The sequence below is a fragment of the Rattus norvegicus genome, chromosome 7 (assembly GCF_036323735.1).
Source record: "Rattus norvegicus strain BN/NHsdMcwi chromosome 7, GRCr8, whole genome shotgun sequence".
NCBI lineage: Eukaryota > Metazoa > Chordata > Mammalia > Rodentia > Muridae > Rattus > Rattus norvegicus.
Window position 1 is genome coordinate 20,635,615 of NC_086025.1, and position 27,821 is coordinate 20,663,435.

Below are 27,821 nucleotides of genomic sequence, written 5' to 3' on the forward strand. Positions count from 1 at the left end.
CTCTGAAATTTTTTTCATGTAGGCTAAAATTACAAATTGCCGAATAAAATGAAAGTTTTCTTGACGGCGCCATTGGCTAAGACATGGGTCACCAACCACAGCTCTTCTCGGCAGTTATGGGCAGAGTCCTATAATGTGTGTGCACTCCCTAGTCTTCTTCCAAGTATTCTCACTGGTCCTTTTACAGCAGCTCAGGGCAGCTACTGGGAAAGCACATCTCTGGGCACACTGTCACACACACTATTTCTGGGTAAGTAGAGTCCTGGTATCCTGTGCCTTGGATGGTGTTTCTTCTCTCTCACCTTGATGTGCACACTGACCCCTGTTTGAATAGGCAGGAGTGCGTGCTGCAGGCTTCCCACTCCCGGCTGACTTCTCTTGCTTTCAGTGCGTCTACTTTAAATCCATTAACCTTCTTTTCTGCCTCTGTACGGGGTAAGGGCTCAAAGTCCAGGCAATCAAACATGTTTGAAATGGACATGAATCTCAGTGATGGCGACTATTGTTTAAGGGTTCCCCTCAGGCCTTTTAAGGTTCAATTCTTGGCATGTAGTCTTGCCAGGGGCAGTTTACGGTAAATGTGTCCTCACCAGTGCTGCCCACTCTTGTTCTGTAGGAGGCTGCGTCATGACGTGAGGGAGAGGGTGGAGAAAGACTTAAAACACAAACCGTGCAATGGTGTCCTCAGCCCACATATCCACAAAGAAACACACAAAGATGGCTAAATTGAATCATCCCCAACGTTTTATTTAATTTAAAGTTTTAAAAGGCAGTGGCCAAGCACATAATCTATGTGTGCATATACCTATGTATGCGCATCTACACACACATACATACATATATGAGAGAAACCAACCCCTTTCCAACCTTAGCCACTGATCACCTTGGCCTGCTGTCTACATGATTGCACATCTACTTCATATGACCATTCCTAGGAGTACAAATACACAGCCTTAATCAGTTCAATAGTAACTATCTGTGTTTCTTTTTTTTTAAATAAATAAAGTTACCATTAAACTGATCACATATGGTAGAAAGGTAGAACACACACACAAATACACACAGAGACCCCTGTTTAGAACATGTGACACACGAATGACCTGTATGTACAAATGGGTGCTGTTGGCTCCCTGCCCCAGCACAGGCCACAAAAGAACTCCCACTACTCGGGGAGCCCCATCCTCTCTGTTGCCTGAGGATGAGTGTGAACTTGGCACCCTGAGTGGTATCTCAGAATGCACGCTGTGGACGCAGCGGTACAGGTGTGGTCCAGCCCTACGGTTCTAGTAGTGTTCAGGATCGAGGGGTAAATAGGCACGTGGAGCTGCCTGAACTAACCCATCACTGCTAACTCCTCCTAGGGAGAAATGTAATCTCAAGTGTTAGCTAAGTAACCAACTGTGAGAGCTTAATAGGTTTGTAAGTCTGGGGCCGTGTGTGTGTGTGTGTGTGTGTGTGTGTGTGTGTGTGTGTGTGTGTGTGTGTGTGTGTGTGTGTGTGTGTGTGCGCGCGCGCGCGCGTATGCGTGCGTGTATGTGTGTGTTTCCACATTTGTATAAAACTGAAATGAAGGGTGGGGCTAGGCTTTCGGAGCAGCTGCCTGGCTTCCATTCAGTCAGCGCTGACCTAAGGAGTTGCTTGCCTCAGCCCTTGTTTAGCAGCTCCTCGGACTCTCCTGTGCCTTGGGTCGCTGGAGAGACTCAGAGGGGCGGTTTATACGATGGGTGGAAGGACACGGCCGAATCTTCGGCTAGGAATTCCCGGCAATAGGACTGCCAGATTTGACCAGGGCTGCTTTGCCAAGTGAAGTCCCATCCTCCGTCCTGGTGCAATGGGATGGCAGCTTCTGCTTCTAGCCCCGCAACTCTGCCTGACTGCAGCTCTGTACGAATGCCTCAATGTTGCAGAAAACACAGGATTACCTCTTAAATATGCTGGATTCCCGATGAGTAAACCAGTTAATGTGTTTCTAGCCAAAGCGAGGGCATAAACGTTCTAGAGAAGATTCCCCTGGAGCTACAGAGAAAAGATGCTGATAAAAGCCATATTGAGAGGGAGCAGGTGACGGCGCTTTCAGTCTGTGTCCGAGCTGGTCTCTTCGATGACAGAATACTGGCTGAGCGCTTCCTCCAAAGGCGTTATTGTCCCGTCAGGTTTTAGTCCCATTGGTTTAAGCAACTCCTCTCTGGAAAAAGAGATAAAAGAAAGAGAAAAAAAAAGTATTCACCAGCATCACACGCATTCCCTCCCCCACCCAAGCCCACAGCCTTTTAAAAAGAGAAGTCTTTAAAAACCAAGTATTTCCTCTCAAGCTCTCTGTGTGTTTGCAATAGAAAGATGAAAGGGCACGGAGAGAGAGGGACATGAAAGGCTTCACTCACACAAGCCAAACCTAAGCCAATTAGAGGAGGAGAAGTCAAGGCCCAAATGCGCCCAGGACAAGGAGCAGATCTCTTGGGGTCTGAATAATGAACTTTATTTACCGCTTGTGCATTTGTTTTGTTTTAGAGAAGCTCAAGCCCCAGAGTCTCACCTGCTCGCCCCAGAGTTAAAGGCAGGTTTCTTTCATGGAATCGATTAGTCAGGTTTGGGTCGCTTCCTCCATCTCAGACTCACAAACACTTGTTGGTTCATTTCAAATCCGTTGGATTCCCCAAGTTTTCTTTCTTTCTCTTTCTTTCCTTGTTTTTGTTTAAAACACCATTGCTTTTGTTTGTGGCAGTTTAATTATGGGATCGGCAGCCATTTTAATCTCTTCAAAGCTCCCCAACTGTCTCTCTTCACCTAATCCAATTGTATCCACTCCACAAGTTACAGCCCCATCTAAGATGAGTAATAATTGATTAAGCCAATCAAAAAGCACCAGGAAAGACTGACTTAACCTCTTCATAGGCCTTACTTACTACATGGAGACCGTGGCGACTGTCCCTATTGAGTGGCTAGCACCAGGCCTTCCACTCCCAACAGGCTCAGCGTGCCTAAGAGGACCAGCAAGGGCTCAGGAGCCGCTGCCACCCATTTCTCATGGAGATGGGTACCACTGCCCGAGAACATGAGGCAGTGTAATGGTGGGCTGTGGGGTGAGGGGAACATGGCACTTACTCCCCTCTGCTTCTTGCTACTGTCTTTTCAAGTAACACAAAGAAGGGTCACCTCCTGAGAAAGGGCAGCCATACAACTGTGACAGCACAGCAAACCCTGGGGAGGTGAGTTCAGCTCGTGACTGGGTTACAGCGACAGGAGCCTAAGCAAGTAGCCCTTGCTCCTTAGCACCAGGGGTGACTTCTGAGGCCAGAGTCTATTAGGGAAATGTGAAGACTGGCTGGCTGGCTAAACTGGGGCTCCTGCATGTTATATGTAAGCAATGGGATCACATGAGACAGCTTAAAGCTGAAGGCACCTTGGAGATCAGTTAGTCCAACCCACTTCTTTAAAAGGAGGCAGAGTGACTTACCCAAGGCCACTCAGTGGTGGAGCTGGGCCTGGGACGGCTCTCCCAAATCCCAGTCCAGCGCTCTCTGCAGTAAGTCCCATCTCAACTGACTGTTCTGACTGCATGGGAAGCAGCTGAGCTCACTGCCCAGCAACTATGTGAAAGGAGCTGCCACTTGCTGGGCAGAAGAGGAAGGACAGGGTGCAGCTGCTGTCCTTGATGAATGGGTAATAAGCAGACCCAAGAGGACTTGGGCAACAGATGGGGAAAAGTTCCTGAGAGAACTGTAAATGAAACCCTGTGGCTCCTGAGAGGAAGCACGTCACACTACCTGAGGGAGGCAGAGAAGGCACCACAGATGAGAGATCCCTCACCATGAGTCAGGTCCCACCATCTTGTGTGACTGTATCAGTTCACCTTTTCTGCTTAGTGTTCTTGTGAGGCTGGACAAGGGACCAGTATTTAGGGAGTAGAGGTTCAAGGAAGAAGTGAGGGGCAAGAGGTAAAGGGTAGTTTGTAAGGAAGGAGCTTAGCATCTACCCTGTACAATGCCTACTGGTTCACACCCTCTGCGAGTGGTATGCCAGACACACTGGAATAGGTGGCAGACAGGGAAGGCATTAGGAAGTCACTGTAACGTGTAGAGAGTGAGTGTCCCTCTGGCTCCAGGTGGATACTAAGGACATGGCACTACCTACAGGAGTCAGAAGACAGGAAAGAGTCTGCACCATTTTCCAGGACACAGAGAGCTTGAGCTGCCTCTGTGGCAAGCACATAGAAAAGCAGTGACAGCCATCTGCAACTCTGCAGCCTTGCTATGACCTGGGCCAGTGTGGAGTCCATGTGCTCTAGTTCTGCCTGTGATGTGAACCTGCAATACTGAATACCAACAGCTGATGTGAAGGAAGGGGGCGACTTGCTGGAAATGGCACACTGCAGGGTAAGACAACTCTAGGTCTAAAGGTTAGAAGCGGTGGTACAGTCTGTAAACACAAGAGCCTGCCTCCAAAGGTCAGAAACCCAAACCCAACCCAAGCCATCCAAGCTGAAACACAGAACTTTGAACACCCAATGAGCTGGGTTAAAGGTGTTGGTAACTGCAGGCAGTGAGGGAAGGGAGGGCTGGACGGTGAGGAGAAGCACAGGGGAGGCAAGGGCCTACGGAACAGTGTGGACAGACTGCCTGGCAGACAACCATCCCTGCCAGCACTAACCATTATACTTCCCCAGTAACAGCCAGCACCGGGGCGTAGCTGCCAGTGTGAACAACTACCCAGCTACTTCCTACACAAACCCAGGAAGAAAATTTCCAAATCAACTTTGTTACCTTTATCACTACCCTTCAGTCCAACTTTATAATCAGGAACAATTAAGACACAGTTTTGTGATCAAACTACAAGAGTTAGTTTATAGAACAAAGGTCACCATCTTTTAATGCTCACATATGAACTATTCTCAAGCATTTTGGAGGACACCCTGTCTCTCTCCTCCCTTAGGATGGAAGCTCCTTGGACAGCACGGGTTACTTTCTTTTCCAGGTGGCCCCATGCAATGCTTACGCATACTGACACTTCTGTAGGGAGGGCATCGCTGAAACTTGGCCACAAAATCATGCATTCATGCAAATAAATTCAGACAGTAATGTGATGCTGTGTGAAGAGCAGAAAGACCGTAAGTTAGGCTGTCTAAAGTCCAGGTTCTTCCACTTACCAGCTGTGTGATCTGGGCATGTCTCTGAGTCTTACTTTCCCCATCTGTGAAATGGGGTCATGGTAATACCAGCTCTGCCTACTTCCCAGTGATGACATAAGAAGTCCTAGCACAGCAGTGGCAGCAACAGCAACAGTACAGAGCAAAGGGCTCTGCGCACTGCAGAGACTCAAGCGTTTACTGTGAGGAGTGAAAGGTACACGGCGGCTTTGAAGCCAGACCTGGGTTTTAATTCTACAACTACAGCTCATTAACTAGAAGACCTTGAAAACTCTAAATTTGGATTTTATTTTCTGTAAGACTGGACAGGACACTCACCTCATTAAGCGAACGTGAAAGCACAGACTACAGACTACACAGTGTGTGGAAGCTGGGCTATAACTGGAAGCCACAAGCTGTGCTCTTTTCCCTGTGTGTTCACAGAAAGCCTCCCCTTCCTGATAGAATGGTGGGGGAGGAGGAATGGTCCCTGCCCTTAAGAAGCTTCAGTCAGTTTGGAACACACACACACACACACACACACACACACACACACACACACACACACACACCATTGAAAGAATTACAGAAGAGCAGATGGACAAGCTGAAGACGACCAACAAGCAGTGCCTGCTGTCCCTGGGCCTACGGCCGCCTGTATGTACTATTTGTCCAAGGAGATTTCTTGTCCTGTGTGGGAGCAGGAACGCATCATTTGCTATCGTGTGACTGTTTTACCCATCAACCCTGGCTTGCTTCTCACACTGTCAGTCTAATTTCCTTTTCTTCTCAATCCTAACACTAATGACTTACAAACACCAAGACCTTTGCTCTAGAGACTCACTCTGGTTATCTGTCAGGTTCACTCTCAGCTCTTCCTGTTCACGCCAGTAAGGTATGCACCGAGAACCAGAACCTTCTCATCAACACCACAGTCACGTTCCCTCACCATTGGATGGCGATGCACAAAGCGGGAGGGACACAGGAGGAAAAGACACCACTACAGGCTCCTTGCAGGAGGCAGACTTGGGGCCACACTAATTAATGGCAGTGAAAGACACAGTGTCACAGGGGAGAGCCATCCCAGAGGCAGATTTAGTCAAGCAGAGGCACAGAAGCAAGAATTAGTTATGTGCGGGACTGGTAAGCAGGTTGGCGCAGCTGAGGAGAAGGAAAAAGAAAGCTCAAAAGTGCTATAAGGCATGAAGGGAGCTAAAAACCTGGGCTCTAAGGCTGGTGAGCTGGATTGAGTCCGAAGGTATTTTTGTCTCCTTTTTCAAGAGCCATCTTCTATATTTAAGAGTATTTATTAAAAATAAGCACTACTATAAACTTTGAAAGCTACAAACAATACTGCACTGAAGGGAAGTCTGTCCTGTGTTTTCCTTAGCACAGTGCCTTAGAGAGCAGAGCCTCAGTTAGGCACATGAACTACATTTGGCTGCTCTTCTTACAGAAATCACGATCTGGAGGCCCCTCACGACTAAGCCATGAACAAGACTGGCTAAACCTGAGGGCAGATTTGTTTCCATCAAGATGTACAGATTCAGGAAAGGATTTCTAATCTTCAGGAAACCCTGCTATAGGATCAAGAAAGAATTATTAGTCCACAGGAGATTGTGTTACAGAATAGGGAAAGCATTACTAATCCACAGGAGTTCCTAATGAATGCTTTCCAAGGACTGCTTGCTCTCTGCTGGACTGTGCTCATCTTGAGGGCAGACATCCCTGTCTTCTCAGGTTGTGGTTTTCATCTAGGACAGAGCACACAGTAGGTGCTTTGTAAAGGTTTGCTGAAAGGACAAGTACATGGCAATGGCCTGAAGGGAGAGTGGCAGAGGACTGTGTATCAAGAGGTTCTCTGGGCTGTACCAGCTTTCACGACGAGTCACCATCATCAGATGATGCTGATGGCCCAGCAAGAGTCAACCCCCATTTGGTACAGACTCAGTTTCGGATCTGCTAGGCTGTTACAAGTCCTTGGGCAAGCCACTTGCCTCTGAGAGCTGCAAAATGAGGGGCTGGACAGGATGACCCACAATAGTCTATACTAATTTTAAGAATAAGTGTCAGGTTACTAAATAATTTTGAATCACTTAAAAAGCTACTGGGGTTTTTAAGATACTCAAAATCACTATCCTAATCCTTTCTTCCTTGTCAAGATATTCTAAACCTAATGGTCAATACGGCACTTGCCTGTCACTGACAGACAGCATGACCACAAACCTGTCCTGCAATCTGCTGGTAGGTGACTAATTGATTACTGAAGCAACAGCAAGTTCCGAACTCAGGGTCCAGATGGCATGGTGGCCTTCAGTGAGCCATTCTATGAAGAGTTACCACTGGCCCCAAATTTATCAAGATTCTCTCTAAAAAATGATGGCCGGGTATCCAATAAACATCTTGGTGGAAATATGTATCAGGAGTAAGATATTCACATAGCAACAACTGCTTCATACTTACCTTCAATGCTATATACAGGCCTTAACACAGTTAAGACTGCCCCCGTTATCACCAAAAAGTACAGTGATGTCTACTGGATAAAGAGCCCATTCTAGGCACTGTGACAGTATCATGGCGGGCTTCTCATCTGATCAGGCATCTGGCCAGGGAAGAGATAAGCCTCCAAGAATGTTCAACTGGAACGAAACATCATTTAGAAATTTGATCTTACTAAACGATAAGGAATCATAGTCTATAAGGGTGTGGCCAGCAAGAGGACACAGATAAAGCACGTCCAAGAAAAGAAACCCTATTTTGCCCCAGTCTAACCCTTGAAACTGCCAATGGAAACCAAAATAATAATAATAATAGTAATAATAATAAATAATAATATTAAAAAGAAAAACAAAAGGTTCTTAAATCTAAGGGTAGGAACTTACAGAATTAAACATGGTTAAATTTTCTGTTCTTTAGTATTTCCCCAGGTATTTTACCACCTTCCTGTGGGTGTGGTACTGTGATAGCCCTAGAACTGCAGAGATGGCCACTCTGTTCTAGGGCTCTGAGTTCCTACGTGACTCCCCCGGCAGGGATGGTGAGTCCAGGCTCAGACAGTAACATGCCCGACTGCACCACACGGACTAGGTCAGATGTGTATGTGTACACCTCACTTGACCTGGAAGCCAGACATGACTCTTGCCCACAGCACACACGGTGTGCAGCATAAACAAAGCACTCGGTTCAAGGGCACTTGTGAAAGCAGGACACAGTCAAGCAGTTGGTAAAAGCACATCCTTGTTTCCCACCTGCACATCTCCCAAGAGTCCCTTCGAATTTACCTATACGAGTTTCAGCTTCCCGCTTGCCACTTAGCTTGGTAACGACTCAAAAAGCATTCCCTTGTTTGTTTTCAAGGGCGGGCTCTTCTTTCTCGTCTGCTCTGTGCAGACAGGGCAGTACTGACACATGGGATTAATGACAGGGTCTGTAATGAGACAACAGTCATGCAACACCAGTCTGCTCCTTGATAAAACAGCATGCTAGAGACTACTCACCGCCCTCTAATTGAGTATATATAATAGTTCCGATCCTTTTGTGTAACATATTTTGTTCTGTGATTAGAAAAGAAGAAAAAGGGGGAAACCTAGGAAGCACTGCTTCCTTTAATCACCCGTATTAATTCTGGGCTTTAATGAGGGCGCTGCTATTTAGCCATGTGCGGCTGCATCCGTGTTTTGTTGACTTCTGTTCAATGTCTAACAAACCCGAGACAGGATAATTGGAGCCGTGACTCTGGCCCAGGGATTCCTGTTTTTAATGTGAGGTTGGCCTGGAAAAAGAGCCCCGACATGTTAAATTAGCCATTTCATATTTAATTCCTTTTTGACTTTGAAAGATGGGATGAGACATTAGTATATAAATGGAGTATTTTAATTAACATAAGATGGCTAGGGGATGGACCCTCTGACAGCCCAGAGCATGGCTCTGCGGTGAGGAGTCACAAGTCTCTAAAGTGCACTGCTGGTAATAACCCTTCTTAGTGCAGGAGTCCCATAACTATGCTGGGAGTGTGGTGGCCTTTGGTGTGGACATTGCTTCTTCACTGTTCATCTAATGGTTTCCTAGGACAACTGGTTAAACTGATCGTTCACCAGGACATCAACTGAGGAGAAATAGTGCAAATGGTAGCTTTCCAACAGCAAACGAAAGGTCTTCCAAATGCATCTTAATGGATAACTCTGCGACCGTCCACTCAGCCCTTACCATTGCAGTCTAGGATAGGGCACCACTGGGAAAGGACAATGTGCTGTGCAAGTATGTCAACCCCAAAACAAAAGGACATGGGGTACTGCTCGTTTCCACACCCTTCCACTTTGTAATGGGATTGGGAATGGCCTGCAACTTCCCCCACGGAAGCCATCTTAAAGCTAAGATTTGTAAGCGTGATAAAGTGTAAGAACATGTTAGGCTACCACAGTCATTCTTTAGAAAACAGTGACCAAACCCAGCTATAACGAAGGATGGCAGAACGTTTACTGTCTCCTCCTCAAGTGATTCTTGGTATGGAGAGGACACCGAGTATGGGACGCTGCTCTGCAATCTGTCAAGGTGAACATGCTCACTGTTGGCTTTGGCGCTTTGCACTTACTTAAAACTTACATCTCATTTAAAAAGAAGCAGACTGACAAACTCTCAGGGTTATTGGTAATTTTTCAAGATAGTGTGTTCCAGAGGGTGTCATTTTAATGCCTGCTCTTAAGTGAGCTCTGAAAGAACATACTTCCCGTCCTATTTAGATCACGAGATCGTCTGAATGATCAACAGGATACATGTATGGAAGCAGTTTTATTTTGAAGCACTGAGTTAACTTTTTATTATTCTCATTTCTGTTAGAAGATAGCATGCAAAGCTTCTAAAATTCTGCTATGGCCTCATGTTAGATAGCACAGTTAAGGACACGTTAGAGGATGAGGTTAGGGACAGTGTAGAAAAAACACTTTTAGTTCTAAGTAATGGCATTCTTCATTACTTCTTGGTAGCATTCTTAGAAAACTTTTACCCTGCTGTCCAGAGGCAGTCTGTCTGCACAGACACCGGCTCTGACACGTGCTTCCAATCGGAGGACGCGGAAGTCAGAGGAGAAAGGCAACTGAGGACGGACAGTGTTTTTATCTCATGTTTTGCTAACTGTCAAATGCCATTTCAGCTCGTGCTTTAACCAAGCACTCAGTGACTTTCAGCAGTGACTACGAAGGGAACATGACATCGTACTTAGGTGTCTGGCTGCTGAGATAGTCCGCTATAGCCTAGAGATGCATAGACTCAGGCTTTGCAACATAATCCTCTCTTGTTCCTGTGCGGGTGCCGGTATATGAAGCACCACGCTGCTCCCTTAGCTGAGTTTTCATGGACCCTTAATGTCGGAAAACAGTGCTGAATGTCAGAAATAGGAGGCAAGCCGCCGTGTCAGCCTGCATCTCGATAGTCAATGTCAACTAAAGAAAGGGAATTAAGGTAAACTTGACTTCAGTTACTAAGATACGCTCCAGTCTCTTTTTCTCTCTAGAGGACGTCGTAATTTGGATTAACCATCCTTCAAGCATTCAGTAGTCATGGACTAGCAGTTCCCACAATGGCCCTTCTGACTTAAGATTTTAATCTTTGAACCTAAAGATCTTTGGTGCCTACATTAGTTCTTACAATGCTTAAAAAGGATAAGGGTTCCATTTCTGAAGTGCACCCAAAAAGTATATCCTAGACAACTCCTCACAAAGCATGTGCAATTACAGGCTGTGGTACTTCTGTAAGATGAGCAATAGGGTCTATTCACATTGAAAAAGTCGTGTATCTCTTACTTTCTAGATGTAAATCAGTCATAACTGTCTGAGTTAGAAAAGGAATGTCTTGATTCAAGTGTGCTATCCTTATATCTGATGCCAGCAGTGAGAAAGCCATGTCCCACACATTGGCATGGTGGGGTGGGAAGTATGGTTAGTGGCAGAGTGTGGATGAGAAAGGGACGTGCTGGCAGAACAGGCACTGTTTATTTATTGACAGACAATTTAAAGCACAGTTTCTGTTGGATAAGCAAACGGACAAGTGCCTTGCCAAACAGTGCTAGAACGACAATGGCCAGAAGACTGGCCCATCTGGTTTCAATTAAGACAACAGAAGGGATAGGAGGAGTAGAAACAATTGTAATTAAGATGTTCTCGCCCTGGGCCAGCAGAGCTGAAGGCATTGTCAGTGTGAGTGCCCTGCCCTGCCCTAGCAAAGGCAGCAGTGCCAGGCACCCTGGACTTGCTACCTGCACTCACCACCCTAGTCCCTGCTTATTTTTGCTTTCAAAGTCTGAGGAGGGAGGAGGTGGAGATGTTATGTCAAGCGATGTTTTCTGTAACCTTACACTTGAGGCTTCAATGCTACATTTCACGTTTATTTTCGATTAAAGACGTCCATACTGTTATAGTTAGCACGGCCCACACTTCCTTATGCATTCCTTTAAAGCCTCTGCTCTGAGTTTGGCCAAGGAATAGCAATGACAACTACACCTTGAAGCTGTGAACCCTGCAGGTTATTCTATAGAGAGAGTAAAACAGAAACAAGCAAGCAAGCAAACAAACAAAACCCCAACCTCCAAATCTGGGGTGAGCCATCGCCACTTTCATCCTCACACAGGGGAGGCACAGGACACAAGGACCTAAGGACACAGGATAGTGATTGCAGGGTTCACACGGTTTCCTAGCTTTGAGAACCTCCAAGTGCACTGCCATTTCCATATGAGAACAGAAAGGTCTAACAAAGACACAACCTTTATACTAAACAAATCGTGACTCATCGAGAACCCTGCTTAGTCGATGCACACTCAGTAAGACGTCTCCTGACGGCTAACCTCCTCACCACTTTCCCAAGCCTGGCTGAGAGAACAATGCTGAGCGTGAGTCCCTTAAGGAAGTGGCTGTGTCTACATGAAGGCGAGATGGAAATGTGACCTCAAGTTTCATGTAGTAATTTTACACTTTTGTCACATCTATACCAGGCTCGGGAACAGGACTTGGCATGACCAACCTTAGTCATCACTTTGGTAAGTGCTTTGGCACGGGCCACTGTTGCTAACCACCATCCTGGTGCAGGTCCTTCACATCCGCTCTCCTACGGATGAAAAAAGGAAGTGTCTAGTGTCCATGCCTGGGCCACGCCACCTCCAGTTCATCCTCTACTCACACACCCTTCCTTGACAGTGCAGGACAAACTGCTGAGGGTGACTAAGAAGTGTTCTGGCAAACACTCTGACAGACAGACATAGTAACGCAGTAGGCAGAGCAATGGTCCTGAGTAGTGGAAAACGAAGTTCCTAGTCTCGTTTTATCATGGGCTGGAGAGAGTGCATGGGTCATAGGTGACCACTTTGTAAACCGTCAGGAGGAAATGGATTATCAGCAGCCATCAGCTTGGAAATGTTCCGGGCCTTTCTGTGGTCCTTGCCTTTCCCACTGGTCAGTGAGGTTTATACTGCTTGAGCTCTTTGGAAGAAAGATGCAGTATATGAAGTCCAGAGACTTAAAAGGATTATGTCTCTCTCCCTACAGTGAGTGGTCATTTCCATCTCTCTCTAGAGTACTTGATGAGCAGCCCACATGCCACTTCCTTCCCCTGGGAAGACTCCCTGAACCTTTCAGGCAGACGAACTGCTCCTTTCTTCCTCCTGGGGCATACATTCAACACAGACCCTGACTGTCCCATTTCCATTTTGTATTCTGGAATACACTACCCAGCCACTTCTCCCACTTCCACAGCTATTTGGCTTTCCAAAGCAAGAAACTGTCTGGCTCATCTTCAAATCTCCTACCCCCCGAGCTCCGTGCCCTGCACACGGGAGCTGCTTAGTAACTGCCCCTTGCACTGAACGTCTAAAGCCTCCTGGTTGTATGGCACCTTATTTTTTCTTATTTTATCAAAAATAAGAAAAAGTGAAAAGAGAGATGAGGCGTAAGACCATGACTAATACAGCACAGCGGACATGTAAGACGCATGGAGAATGGCTCCATCTTTGCGGCTTGCTCTGCAAGGTCTACTGCCACTGTCATTAGTGAGAGCAAATGTTAGTGCACACACAGGCGGACAGCGTAAAACCCACCACACAGCATGTCAGACACCAACATGACTTATGACGGCCTCATGCTTACGTTCACTTCAGCCTTTTAATGGTAGGACAGGGAGCATCTGAGCCAGCACAAGGCACACTAGCTCTGGGCTTGAGCTGGGGACCCGCTGGGTGAACGTGTATGTCAGGTGCAAGCTGGGCATTTCAGAATTGGTGTTTAAGTGTTCACTTAATCATAACTTCTGAAATATGTATAAAATGTGTAGATTTGTCTGAGATTAAAAAGAGAAGGGCCTTCCTGTCTTACATGAATTAACAGGGCACCTTCTGAAATTGGTGATGTCCCAGTGAAGAAGCCAAGTACCCGGACGACACTCCGTTATCTTGGGCGGTCTGTTCCCCACTCTCTATGTTTTGTGCTTGGGTATTTCCATGCAGGTTAAAATGGGTCACCAATACAGCACCCATGATAGCTGTCAGCAAGTCCTATCATCACAACAAGGAATTCCGACTACTTGAATGACCTACTGTGCTAAAACACCAACATGTTCTACTCAGTCCTTGATAACAATCTCCTTTCTACTTCTACCTGATGGATGCTACTGATGTCACTCTGGTTTGGAGGGAGGGGGACGGGGCACTTTTAGCTCTGAACTCTTTCCCCAGCTACCGGATTTTATCTTTAAGTATTCACACAGAGCTTGTCACTTTGCTTCCTGTAGGCCTGTTCGAGCAACAGTGTCTGACTGTTACTGCTCGCTTCTAGGAGAGAACCTGTAATGTCTCTGGAACAGCACGTGCACAGCAGTAAGTTCTAATGCTGGGAAAGGATAAAATGTAGGAGGAGGGCAGTCACCAAGTTCTAGAACACTCTGTAGATACCGAAGCTACTTTTAACCAGCTTCCACATTAGCACTGCCAACCCCCAGTCCATCCAGTTCTCAGCTTCGCTAAGCCTCCTGCTACAAATGTAGCCCATGCTTCCCATCAGACCTGCTCCTTGCCATGGCTTTAGCTGGCTGTTCTATTCCAACTGTTGTTTCTTCTGATGGATGATTATGAGTTGTGTGAAATGAGATGAGAAGAGATTCACCTTTACATGGTGGCTGTGCTGTCACCAACACAAAGAAACACTCACTCAGGGAACTCATAGGAAGCAGTGGCTCAATACATGAGTGGAAAATAAGGCAGCCCATCTAAACCTGGAGGAGTCCTCTTCCAATAACTTATCCAAAAAAGCTATCTGTGGATTAGCACATCCTGATCTAGTTATTTATGATACGAATTATTTGGAAAGGAAGGAGATGTGAAGCAAGAGGGGAGGGGTGGATGGCTTTGGAATCCCTAATTTAGTAAAAGTGCCTGCTTTAAAGAAAAAAGTCCTTTCTTTGAGCTATTTCCTCTTACTTTTCCTGTTGCGCATACGGCATTTAGAACTCTCGGTCTCGGCAGCAACTCAAAAGCAGCACTGCAGACGTGCACATCAAAAAGGAGAGGGAAAGCGCACTGTGGTTCCAAACAAAAACCAAACAGACTGAAACAAAAATACAAGCAGCAGCAAAATCACTGAGCCCAGCTTCAGCATCCTTTGTAAGACAGGGATGTTAGTTGGTTAATGCCACAGCCACCTCTAGGCACTGCCTCGGCACTGAGTGGTGACAGGCTGCAGTGCTGCGCATCAGAAGCGGCACATGGAGAAAAGCCATGGCGGACTTAGCTGCTACTGCCTCTGTCTCCCTGCTCAACAGACGTGGATTTCCAGAGTTGCTGTTCTATGGTAACTCTCAGTGAGAGAGACAAAGAAATAGAACATTCTTAGAAACCAAGCAAAAAATGGATGGGAATACAATACCTGGAGAGTTTATCAAGCATGTTGACAAGTTTCATGGCTTCATATTCTTTTTGTTCTTCTGTCATTTCATCTATAGGGTTTGGCATTGGTTCCTCTAAATGACCAGTGATAAGATTAATGCTACAAAAAGAAAAAAAAGTTATGCTGTATGTTTTAGAATTATGCTCTTTTTATACTCTTCTGGTCCAAATTTTAAGTTAATTAAGAAAGAGTATAATAGCCAAAAATTGGAAATAATTTCAGTAGTAATTTTATGGTATAGAATTGCTATAGGAATGCTGTTGTTGTTGTTGTGCTTTGGGTATGGGCTTTCTACAAAATTAAAACTGACTGGCCAACTATTTTTTAAGTATGGCTGCTTTTAAAAATGTGAAGTCTGACTGGTGCTGTTGAATAGGGACCTGCGCATGCGTGTCCTTTCATTAGCTGTGAGATGACAATGACTTTCAGAAGTGAGATGAGAAATCCATTCGTGACACAGCATAAAACAAACATGTCCTGAAACAAGGGGAGAACTGGAGAAATGCTAACAGAGAAGATCAAGATCGGTCTGGAAATGAGAGCTCGCCAATGTATAATCTCAGGAAATTAGTCCATTAGTGAGACCACAAAGGTAATGAGTGCTTAAAACAGTCAACAATCAAGCTGAAAAGTAATTTTAATTAGATCTGAACTGACCAAGGAAAAAAGTGAAAACTGGACCACCAAGACGCAAACATGGCACCTTAGCTTTCTGGAAACAGATCTAAACCATCAAGACGCAAACATGGCACCTTAGCTTTCTGGAAACAGATCTGGACAGAGCTCAACAATAACTATTTCCTATAAGCTTTTTGTGACATGCTAACACCAAGGAAAGGAATTACACTCTGAAATAAAAGGCCACACTTCTATCTCCTCTTCTGTACTGAGGATGGGAAACAGAACACAGCTCTTTCAATGTCTGCTAAATGTCAGCGCCTTAAAACATTATTCTTAAGATGCAGCCACAACCACAGTTCAAGTATCTCACACCAGCCAAATACAGACTGCTTTAATGATCAAAACCATAGAACCCTGCATCTCTGTTACACAGTGTTAACAGATGATCTCCTAAGGGCTCTCAGGGCCTAGCCAGGAGAAGCAAACCAGTGGGACAGTCAAGTGCAAACTGTGAAGTTGGAAGCTTGGGGTAAACTCAAGAAAAAATGTCATGTCAGCTAACTAAAGACACTAAAATTACTGCTCCTCCGGAGGCCGGTGTCCACTCCCATTTGAGACGTCTCAGTTACAGTGAAGGTTAGCGAATGGGTAACCACCACTAATCACTACCAAATTCCTTTTCTTTTTCTATATTCCTCAAAGGCTATACACCACACAGATTCTTGAGGAAGGGTCTGCCTTTGCTGTCTTAGCAAACTAAGTTTAAAGTCTGTGCGGACTTTCTTAGATAGGGCCTATGACTAGAACTGCAGTCAAAACATTTGATCTGCTGGACTTAATGGTACATATCTGAGATTCCTACTTGGGGCTGAAAGACTAGAGTGCAAATTCTAGCCAAAAGCCAGCCTGAGTAATTTGCCAAGGTTTAAAGGAGACCGGGTTGCAGCCCAGTGGTAGAGCACTTGCTGAAAATCTAGGAGTTGTGAGGCCATGCGTTAAATCCCCAGAACTACATCTTCCCTAAAAAAGCAAATGAACAAACCAAAAAAACCTCTTGTTCCAAACTGTAAACCATGTGCCAGACAGAAAGAACATTGTGGAATCACTCAGGGAAAAGGTGGGAACGGTGCAAGAAGAAGATATGGTGACCTGGAGGCCCATCTGTTTGCTCTCACACACTTGCTTCTAGGTATTCTCTACAGTACTTCAGGAACCCGGGGGGTGGGGGGAACCTCAATACTGTACTGATTGGTCCCTTATTCCTTGTTTTGACTATACACCAGAACCACTTGGGGACCCAGAACTGGCCTGACCTCAGACTGACATATAAACTTCCCCATGGTATCATGATAGACTGGGCTCAAGTGTTCTGTTTAGACACTGCTCTTAACTCTCCCTTTTAAAGGTACCTGCCAATGAGAAAAACTCTGTGGCTAGATGCCATCACAAAATTGCTAAAGGGATCCCTGTATTTCCCAAGGTTTCTGAGAAGAGATGCCTGGAGATGCTGTGCTGTCATCTGTTTGGGTACATGGCGCTTGCTACTTGCTAAATTATAAAAGCAACCAAATAAAGATACTTGTTACAGACAGACACTACTCTCAAGCAAGGGAAATCGGGTCTTACGGGAAGGAAAGGGAAGGGGAAGAAAGAAGCAATGAGGAGCACTCTTATTTGCCACCTGAGAGGCTTCTCCCACCGACAGAGGTGTGATGTGAGGGATGTGCCTGTAGACGTTTGGAAAACATTAGCACAGACAATCGTGTACCTCAGAAACACTCAGGACGCACTGGGGAGGCCTGTGCTGCTGTAGGCCCGTAGCACAGTCAGGCACAGACTCCCAGGTTAGGCAGACTGGTTCTTTCCTTGGTATCTTTGCTGTTGTTTTTCGTTTGAAACAGGGTTTCTCTGTGTACCCTTGGCTGTCCTGAACTGGTTGAGTAGGCCAGTCTGGCCTTGAACTCAGAACTCTGCACGTCTCTGCCAACCAAGTGCTGGGATAAAAGGTGTGCACTGGTAGGATAACATCTGTTTTCTACAAGCTGTTCTTGACTCTCCTGCTTTCTCTGGATTTAGCTTCCAAGTGAGCATGAAGGCAGCATTCTCTCTCACAGAGTGAGGCCCCTACCCCATCCCTGGAGACAACGCCACTGCATAATACCACTGCACCCCCACCTCCCTTTAACATACGTCACAAACACTGGTTCATGTCTCCCTTTAATACATTTCCCCCCATTATAATACTCAGGAGAATGCAAGCAAAACCACGTAAAACACAAGCCAGGACAATGCACCGTGCCATTCTCTCAAGAGAATAATGCCAAGGTGTAGTGGCAGAAGTCAGATGGGACCTACCTTTCCCCTCCAGGCAGTCTCATGTCTTCCACCCAGGAGAAGAGGAAACAAGTCGCCACGCAACAATAATGTGAAGTTGTATATTTTGGGATGAACAAATACATACACTCAAAGACAGCAATTACGTTTCAAAATCTCACCAGTATGAAACCCTGAGGTTATCTTCACTTTGCTTGAAGGCTGAGTTCCTTTAAGGACACTAACTGTGGTGGGTGGTGGGCCTTTGGAGAATGGATTTTATTTATTTGTTTGTTTGTTTATTTACCTGGTCCCTCCTCCCCTTCCCCATCATTCCACCCCTGCAATTAATTTTATCTTCCAATTAGTGTCTGAACTCCTGTTGATACAAGCCATGATTTTTTTTTTATTTTAAATGACCATTACGTGAACTGGCATGTTATGGCCTGACAACAGGAGGATTACAACATACTAAAATGGTAGAGTATGTCTATAGAAGCTGAAATACATTTCAATTACTTTAATCTTCTAACAATTGCTGTTTCTGGTTAACAAAAAGAACTACGTGGAAACTTAGCTCTATGAGAGCTTCACCCTCTAGAGGCAGGGCTTAAGTTTTACTCAGAGTTCTGGCAAAGGGCTACACCTCGGCAACAGTGGTGGGACCCACAGGGCGCAAACATCACAATATGGACAGTTCTGGAGATAACCTGGACACAGCAGTACGCATGCAATCCCAGCACCCTCAAGGCCGAGGCAGGAGGACTGTGGGTTTGAGATCAGTCTAAGTGATACGGTGACACCTGTCTACGCAGCTCTGCACATGGCTGTGTAGCAGTGTAAAAGCACTGACTGCCACTGGGTTCCCAGGCTAAACTGGCTGGAATGCTAATTTCATGTTGTGTACGTTACTTCCCACATAAAAAAAAAAAACAGAAGTGAAGATGATGCCGCTTTCTCTGAAGCCAGTTGTAGTGGTATGTACCTATAGTCTCAGGCTTGGGAAGCTGAGACAGGGGGATTCTGAGTTCAGTGTCAGTCTGGAACTGAGAAAATTCCATTCTGAAAGTGCAAGCGGCAAAGGCTATTAAGTGTGTGGAGGTGCTATGGAGGGGCAGAAGGAGTAATGACTTTGTTTTCAACTTGGGCTTTCTGTGAGCTAGATGTATTTCACTGAATGCTTGTAGTCATAAACCTTATTTTTCTAAAAGTTAGCTAAATCCTAGTCAGCCCAGATTAGGCAAAGAGAAGAATCTTCAAGTCTGATTTGTGGCTCGAGTGCTTAAAGAAATAGTAAACCCATACAATTGATACAATAATAAGACACTCACCAGCAGCACAGCAAAACTTTAACAAGGGGAAGAGAACCCAGGCACGAAGCCTTGTGCTCAAGGAGCAGCCTATGTGACAGTGCCCCAGCATCTGAGATCACTGTAGTCAGGTAACTATACTGAGAGTGTTTCTGGACTCTACAAACTACTGTGAAGACTGTCAGATATTACCCAGGGTTCTGGCCATTGTGACTCTGCCCTCCTGCCTCTCTACAGAGCACCCCCAAGGCGCCTCTGGCTGCCTCTGTATCTAGCCTGAAAGCTACAGATCCAAAGCTGGAAGGAGGTAAGCCAAGCACACCGACACGCATCTTCACTGACCATTAGGATGAGACATCACTTGTCAGGGCTCTGTGCTCAGAGGCATGGGAGAAAGCAGTGAGTATAGAGTTAACATCTGTGCATGCAGTGGTGCAGGTCTGCCCCAGCACTTGGGAGGCTGAGGCAGGTGTCTCTCTGTGAATGTGAGGCCGGCCTCACCTGGATGTGAGGTTTATGCCAGCTAGGGCTACAGAGTAAATCCTGCTTAAAATCAGTCAAACGAAGAGTTTAGATAGACTTTCCTTTTGATAAAGGGCCGTGCGTGAGAACTTAGCAAGCCTGCCTGCCTGGATTTCCTTGTGGCAGGCATCTCAATTCTATGAGTGCACTTTGTTTAAAAGCGACTAACTGCAGAAAGTCACCTCCAGTCTGTTAACTACATTTATTTTGACACAAAAGAGACTGCTGTAAATTAACTGTGTCCCAAAGCCCAGACGGAAGCTCCACACAATTCCTGGTTTAGAGTCCAATAAAGGACTGAAGGTTTCCTCGGTGCGTTAATCAGAATGCACTTACATTTTTGACAACGGGACTTGGGCCAACTGCATGAAGAGTGATCACTTCTGCCAATAGTAGCAACCGTTGTGAATAAATGCATCATAAGAGATTGGAGCGAGACCCTGGGAATGCTGACTGGCCGAGGGTACAGTAAAATGAGCAATCCTTTCAGATGCCAACTCTTGAAGCTTGATCCGAGCAGTAAAGAGTGCTACCAACTGCTCTGATCCCCGAGGGCCACCCCAGGGTAACCAGGGCTGCCTTACTGACAAGGTCCATAGGGGCCCTGGAAGGAAGAACGCTTTAAAGTAGAGGAAACACTTTCCTGCTGAGGGCACTAGGTGAAAACGTATTTATGCTTGTAAGAAGCCACGTTTCAAAGACAAAGACTTTACATTAGTAACGACTCTGGCCAAGCCTGAGGGCTGAGACAAATACCACGAAGGCTGCAAAGCCCGAGTACAATTTTGTTCGTCCACAGTGTCCATGGCAGAGATCTCAGACAGGAACTGTGTCAGACATCATCAAACTGATTCAAACAGAAGGTGCTCTCTTGAGGTCTAAGACTGCCTCTGTGATAAAGTCTAGTTTCCTACACTGCTGAGGGGGACCCAGCGCTCCTGGGCTTCCTTTGAGCTTCTTGGTATGGCAGCACTCTTTACTTTCTAGTTAAGTGACTAGGAGCCATCTTAGACAAAACCAACCATATATACGGAAATGTAAAGACGCCAACATCCTTGAACACATGAGTTCCCAACCTGCCCTGGAATCTGAGAGATAGCTAATGTTCATCTTCCCTTACAACAAGCCTCTTTGCTGATGTGGTGGGCGTGCTTACACTCTCAGCTACTGGGGAAGCTAGGGTGGAGGGATCGCCTGAGTCCATGAGTTTGAGACCAGCCTGTGCGACACAGTGAGTACCTGCCCCCACCTCCAAACACACACCACCAACAAAGAGAAGGGCTCTCCAACAAGTGTATGTTTCAGCCTCAAATGAAAAGACACCGAGGATTAAATGATTTGGAAATGCAGTTTGTAGAATTATTCGAGACAAGAGCTTGTGAGACTAGTTTAGAATACTGACTTAAAGAAGTATAATTCCCCTATTTTATATTCAAAATCTCCCCAGAGATGTTCGAGCCACAGCATCTAAGTGATAGTTGTCTACAAAATTCACGGCCCAAGAGCTACTGCCATTCCCTCCCCCAGCAGACCCTTTGCTTCTTAGGTAACATTCTGTAAGACCTTGGCGAAGCTGAGTGTTAGGGATGCTAAAAATAACACTATGTACTCGAACCTAGTTTGTCCAGATACAGGGTATGTTGTTTCTGCTGCTCGGAGATTGGTCATTTTCACCTTATGGAAATTTAATATTTTCATGTCAACAGAACACAATCTATACTTGATTTTACAGATTGCGAGTTTTTATTCTTGATTACCTACTTCATGACCCATGTCACTCTCTAGAAGGCGGCCAGTAAAAGACAGCAGGGCAGTATCACCGACAAGCCCACAATGAAGGGCGCCTTACTAGCAATCAGTAACGGGGCCCAGTAAAAACTCAGTTCAAATGACAGCTAGCAAGTGACAAGACAGCCGAGAGTAGGCGAGGATGAGAGGGGTGGAGGAGGACAGGAGGAAGAGAGAGGGAAGAGAGGTGGCAGCTGCTTTAAGGATTCAACAATGTCTTTCCTTTGTACATACTGACTGAGAGACATCATAGGATTTCAGGTTTGTTCCTTCAGGGTGCTAAACACCCGTTAGAAACCGAGTTCCCACCTGCACGTCTGATTACAATTCAGGGCAGAGCCAGCTCCTTTCCCTTTGGGGTCATGTGCCTTGCTGCAGTATTTCTGACTTGTGAGGGGTTGTATGCGAGGGTATTGAAGGTGACTGAAGCATCAAAAAACCAACTTAAAAACCTGTATGTTTTAAAGCCTCACAGAAAGGAAGGCCAACGTAATACACTTTCAAATGGATCACCGGCATCTAACATCGCCACCACACGCTTACTGCTTCAAAGAGGGAAGTGGGCTTGTTGAAAGACTCATGCAGCGCATCTTGTGAGACACGATCCTTCCTCGATCCCTTGAAGGTACTCTAAGGGACTATTTGAAGCTGCCTCTAAAAACACCAGTAGATGGAAAACAAACAAATTCCCAAGAGAAAGCACTGGAAAAGGAGAGCCAAAGAAGGTAGAAGGCCAACCACCAACCGAAAGGCACCGCTACCTAAGCAGACAGAAACGTAGTACTATACTTTGGTTTTGCGTTTTTGTATTCCTCAGTGTCCGTGTCCTCGTCCTCTGAGTACCAATTGTCTCCTCTTCCTCCAGCCAAGAGGCCCCTGGCAGCCAGCAGTCCTGCAGCGTTCCCATAGCCAGTGTACTTCAGCAGACTATCCACTGCAAAGACACAACAGAGTCTGAGATAGGCATCCCACGGTACTGACCACCACCACCCACTCACAGCACAGAGAGGTGGGCACTCCTGCCACGGCAGGAACCCTTTAGGCACATAGTAGCAAGACGGAAGGAACTACTACAAATGCTCCTGGCTGATGTGAAGACTAAGATGCTGTCTGTAGGTATCAGGAATTCTTTAATTACTCTTGCGTACACACTTTGACCGAGGTAGAGCCTCTGTGCTCCTATGGTAAGACTCATGTATTAACTTTTTGGTTTCTGATATTATTTTTTACTAAAGATAATGAAAGTCAGATTAAGTTTTTACATGAGAGGTATGAACAACTGTAAATTGTTTTTAATCCTTAAAGGGATAGGAAGGAAAATATATAAGAAATAAGAACACTTAAGGATATTAGCAAGTAGGAAAGGCTAAAGAACCAGTCAGCAGGGCGGGGCAGGCTGGGGAAAAAGTACTTGGGACACAGGCATGAAGACAGCACTCAGACCTCCAGAACCCAGGTGAAAGCTGGGGGGTGGGGGACTTGTAAGAAAGAGATGGGATTTCCTAGGTACTAGCGAGCTCCAGATTCAACTGAGAGACAAAAGTGTGGACAATAAATAAATGAATAAAGTGGACAGCCATTGAGGAAGACACCAAAATCAACTTTGGGCCTTTATATGTATACATACACATGGATTTAACATACACATTAACATAAGAAACTTAGCGACAGCATATAAACAGGACGCCCACTGGGTCCGACTGGCTTGATTTCAGTACTATCACCATTACTAGCTGGCGGAACTTGGATAGAATGTTTTACAGCTCTACCCCAGTTCTCTGACGTGCAGAAATGGAGTAAGAACTACTCACCTCCCAAGTGAATACCACTGAGGACTGTAGAAGACTACATGGCCAAAGGTAAGTCCGTATTCCTTTCCCTTTGGTGAGTACTACATAAAACTATTGTGTTATTCAGAACACATGGAACAGGTCTTCTGTAATTATTACCTACTGATGGAGTAATATCCTTTAAATGAGCTGACCCAAAACTCTTTGCAAAGAAACCCTGTACTGAGGTGTGCGCGCGCGCGTGTGAGTGTGTGTGTCTGTGTGTGTGTGTGTGTGTGTCTGTGCGCACGTGTGCATGTGCGCGTGTGACTTATGAACTTTTTAAGGAATATACTGAACAGTTAAAGGCAACTTTACATGAGTGTATATTGTTTTTGTCAGGTAATTTTCAAGCACACAATCATGTATATAATAGAAAGATTGAAAGCCTTGCTGAAAGCTCTGAGTAGAATGTTCATAAGTTGACATCCTAAGGTCAAGTATAGAAAACAACACCACACATTTATCCATGTATAAAGTCACAATAAAACCTACATTTGAAAGCACCATAACTTATACCATTCACCTCAAAAATTAATGCTGGAAAAAATTCAGAGACGCATACATAGGTGCTAAGGAGGAAGGGGAAAATATGTATGTGAACTTCAGCATAGAGGATCATACAGAAGGAGGAGGGAGAGATAAGCAACAACACTACGAGTGTTTGAAACAGCTGTAAGCTTACAAGTACATATAGTGTGTGTGTATGTGTGTATGTGTGTGTGTGTGTGTGTGTGTGTGTGTGTGTATAGTTACATCACGTAGGGTGATGATAATGCTCTCTACCAAGTGCCACAGACTATCTAAGAGCAACCCCAGTGCCAGGCATGAGAAACCCCCATTTAAAGCTGTTGGTCAAGAAGGGTCCAAGGGACCTCCCCCAAACAATATAGCCATTGCTCTTGCCTTCGTTGCTCCCCAGAACCACACTGCAAACACAGGACTTGGAGGAATCACTCTGAAACTGCCCTTGAAGGCTCCTCGCTTAGGGCTAACTTTGGTGTATCTGAAGGTGCAGTACAAGCTGCCCAGGAGAAAGGTAAGCAGCAGTCTGACCCATCATGGAGCCTATGGTCAAGGTGTTCCCAGAGGTGCAACAGTCACACTTTTGTCTTGAGGCTAACCAAGGGCTGTCTGATTGGATCTTGGAAGGAATGAGAGCTGGTACTGTAAAGCTAGCTAATGACCCCTGCTGGAGAGGTCATGGACCCCACAGGAGAAACCACCCGTCATTTCCCTAATGTGACCTAATTGCTGAGTGAATACTCATCTTGATGCCCACAGACAGTCTCATCCCTCATCAAAGCAGATGGAGGCTATTACAGAGGTCCACGACTGATCAAACTGCAGGGAATAAACGGCAGTGGAGAGCACAGTCCGTCCAGCACATCTACGAAGAATACCTACACCTAAGACTCAGGGCGTGGCACTGGGAGGTGAGGTGGAAAAGACTCTGAGAGCCAGAGCCCCAGGGTCTTCGCTTCCAGACACTGTAAGGGGGACGCCACACCCACAAACCTCAACAGTGTAGTTTCCTAAATAAGATCTGCAGAGTGACACTGTCAGTCAACTCGCCTCCATGGACAGGGATTTCCTAAAGCCCCACCCTCTGATGAAGGGTTACAGGCAATCAGTGGCTGCTGAGAAAGGAGGGATCCGTTTTCTCCAGCAATGAGCTCCCTTAGGTTACACAATTCCAAGTGGTCAGCCCAAAACACACGCACATAACGGCAAACTAAATCAGCTCAGAAGGTTGTGAGTGTGTGTATATAACTATGTAATTATATTAGAATTCATGAATCTGAGAGAGTGGGGGGCATGGGGGAGTTGGGTGGGGAGGGATGGAAATAATGCAACTATAATACTCGTGTTTACATTTTAAAAACAAAAAAAATGTCGAGGATCTTATAGAGGGTTAAGATGGAGAAAGAGATAAGGGGATATTCTAGTCAGAGTGTGATTATAAAGCGCACGGACAACGTGAATAAAGCTGTTAAGTTTGGAACATTCCTAGTGGAAAGCGCCCTTTGATAGAGAAAATACCCCCTCCAGGGACAAGTGAAGCCATCCTTCCTGTCAAGGAGTATACAAACCGGTCACATTTATGTAAAAGGAGACGTGGGTTAATGACATCAAAAAACTCAACTAGAGTTATCCTCTGTAACCCCAGCTGGCCTGGGCCTCACTCCCCCTTCCTAGGTTCTCACTCAGCTTAAACCTGTCGGTCGCTGCACTCCTCCTCAGTGCTGCTGGCAAACACTCTGTAAGTATTTAATGAGGGGAAGCAATCTGAACCCTTGAGTAGGTTGATGCAGGCGCTGTCTCTTGTGGCCAGTGCCTTGAGGTGCGGTGATTGGAGTACGCTAGGCAGCGCATAAGGAATCACTAAGGGGACAGAACAAACGTCTGCAGTGAACAGACATTGTGACACTCAGAGCCAGCATGTGTGGTCAGACACAAACCCCCTGATGATCAAGGGCCACAAACCTGAGACCTAGAACACGAATGCCTAGTTAAGAATGACAATATTTACTGGAACATATGTCAACTCTGAGAAAAATGGGTTACAAAGATGACTTAAGACATATTAATGCTCCAAAAATAAAGTTACATAAAATTTTGTTAAGATTTTAAACCACAAGAAGTTTAAAGCCAAGAAGGGAGTTGAGAGGAATTTAAAACCCTACAGAGAGAAGTCCTGGGGAAACCTTTCAGTGGCTGCTAAATATCCTATCTAACCCACTGGACGTCGTGAAGGGCAAAGGAACACTGACTGAACCCGGCTTACCAAGGAAGGAAGGAAGGAAGGAAGGAAGGAAGGAAGGAAGGAAGGAAGGAAGGAAGGAAGGAAGGAAGGATGGATCTCATGGTGGTGCTTACGTAGACACGCATGGGCCCACCCAAGGATGCCTGGTTTTGTCATGGCAACTGTCTGACCTAAAGATGCTGCTGGAATCTGGATGGTTCTCAGCAAGCTGGTGCTTTAAGGATAGGAGAGAATGCAGCCCCACAGTGCATGCTGGTGAGACACGTGCTGGCAGGCAGCGCTGAAAGCCTCATGGACATTAGTTCTCCCGTTTTATCACAAAGCAGAGCTTCCATCCCTTTGGAGAGGAAAGCATCCCAGAGACCACCCTCCCTTCTCCATGGGAACTGCTCCATCCAGTTAAGCTCTACTACACCTTCTAGAGCCAGCAGCTCCTCTAACTGGTACCGCTTTCTAGTTCCTATCTTCCCATCTCTGCTTCTTTTTTTTTTTCTTTTCTTTTCTTTTTTCTTTTCGGAGCTGAGGACCGAACCCAGGGCCTTGCGCTTACTAGGCAAACGCTCTACCACTGAGCTAAATCCCCAACCCCCCCATCTCTGCTTCTATATAGGTGCACGGTCACCTTCTCTTCAACACAAATCCAACTGTGTTACCTTCCTGGAGTGAGCCTCTCCTGCTTCCCCTAAAGGCTCAAACACCAGGAGGTCTAAAAGCTCTTGTTTGGAGTCCCTAAAGTTATGTTGTGTATACAAAGTACATAAAGTCGTCCCTCCAGGCTGCCACGGTAGCAAGTATGACCCCAGCTTTACGAAGCCACACTTCACTGTGGGGAGACACATGCTAACATGCCCACATGAGCGAACTCACGGGAATACACTGGTAACTACCTGTAAGATACAAGGTCTCCAATGGAAAGAAACTGGATGATGGGGATGCAAGTGCTACAGAGTTAGAGCGCAGCAAATGGGGAAAGCCTGACAAGACAGGGGAGTAAAAATGGCAGGCACCACGAAGAAAGTCTACTCTGCCAGAATAGCCAGAGAGTTCTTCGGAGACAAAGTTCATGATGCTCTTTAAAGCCAAAGCTCCATGAGCTGAGGACATGGGGAAGGGCAGCCCAGGCAACGCTAAAGCAACCATGTTAGAAGCAGGAAGGAGCGGGGATTCACTAACACAAGTGAAACACTACAGAGGCAAGGGCGAGGGTAGAACGTGGGCCTCCCCAGGCAAGCAGTGAGGAAGCACTTCAAGTTTACAAGGGAGCAATGACAACATTCTGTCCACATTTTATAACAAACCCTGTTAGTCCCCTGGAAGATAGACAAAAAAAAAAAAAAAAAAAAAAATCAGATTAGAAACAGGAGGCCTGACTATATTAATATTTTAAGAAAATGATTTTAAAGGCATATAACATGAAGTGGTGTGGGAACAAAATGGAAGAGAAAAATGAAATTTAGGGAAGTAAAGTCTGAGAGGTATAGTAAGTTGTACATGTATAGAAGGTAGGTGGGGTAATGTAGACAACTGTCCTTCACAGCGGATGTGAGCAAAGGCTACAGAAAGGCTGAGGAGCATGGGCATTGGAGAAAGTGCATTCCGCTTCAGACAGGAGGAGGGGCAGCTCTGAGA

At 45.8% G+C, this 27,821-nt stretch overlaps 1 protein-coding gene across 11 annotated transcripts in view; it reads right to left on the bottom strand.

Annotated features, from left to right (window-relative positions):
- Window positions 1-722: 722 nt before the first annotated feature.
- Ric8b (RIC8 guanine nucleotide exchange factor B) overlaps window positions 723-27,821 on the bottom strand; it is a 93,730-nt gene continuing 66,631 nt past the window's right edge. For 2 of the 11 annotated variants that reach the window (XM_006241182.5, XM_006241180.5), the window contains 3 exons: window positions 22,386-22,530; window positions 15,022-15,141; window positions 723-2,185 (listed from right to left, as the gene is read on the bottom strand). In XM_006241182.5, the coding sequence (XP_006241244.1) occupies window positions 2,074-2,185; window positions 15,022-15,141; window positions 22,386-22,530 (377 nt within the window). In that variant the 3' untranslated portion in view covers window positions 723-2,073. 11 annotated transcript variants of the gene reach the window in all.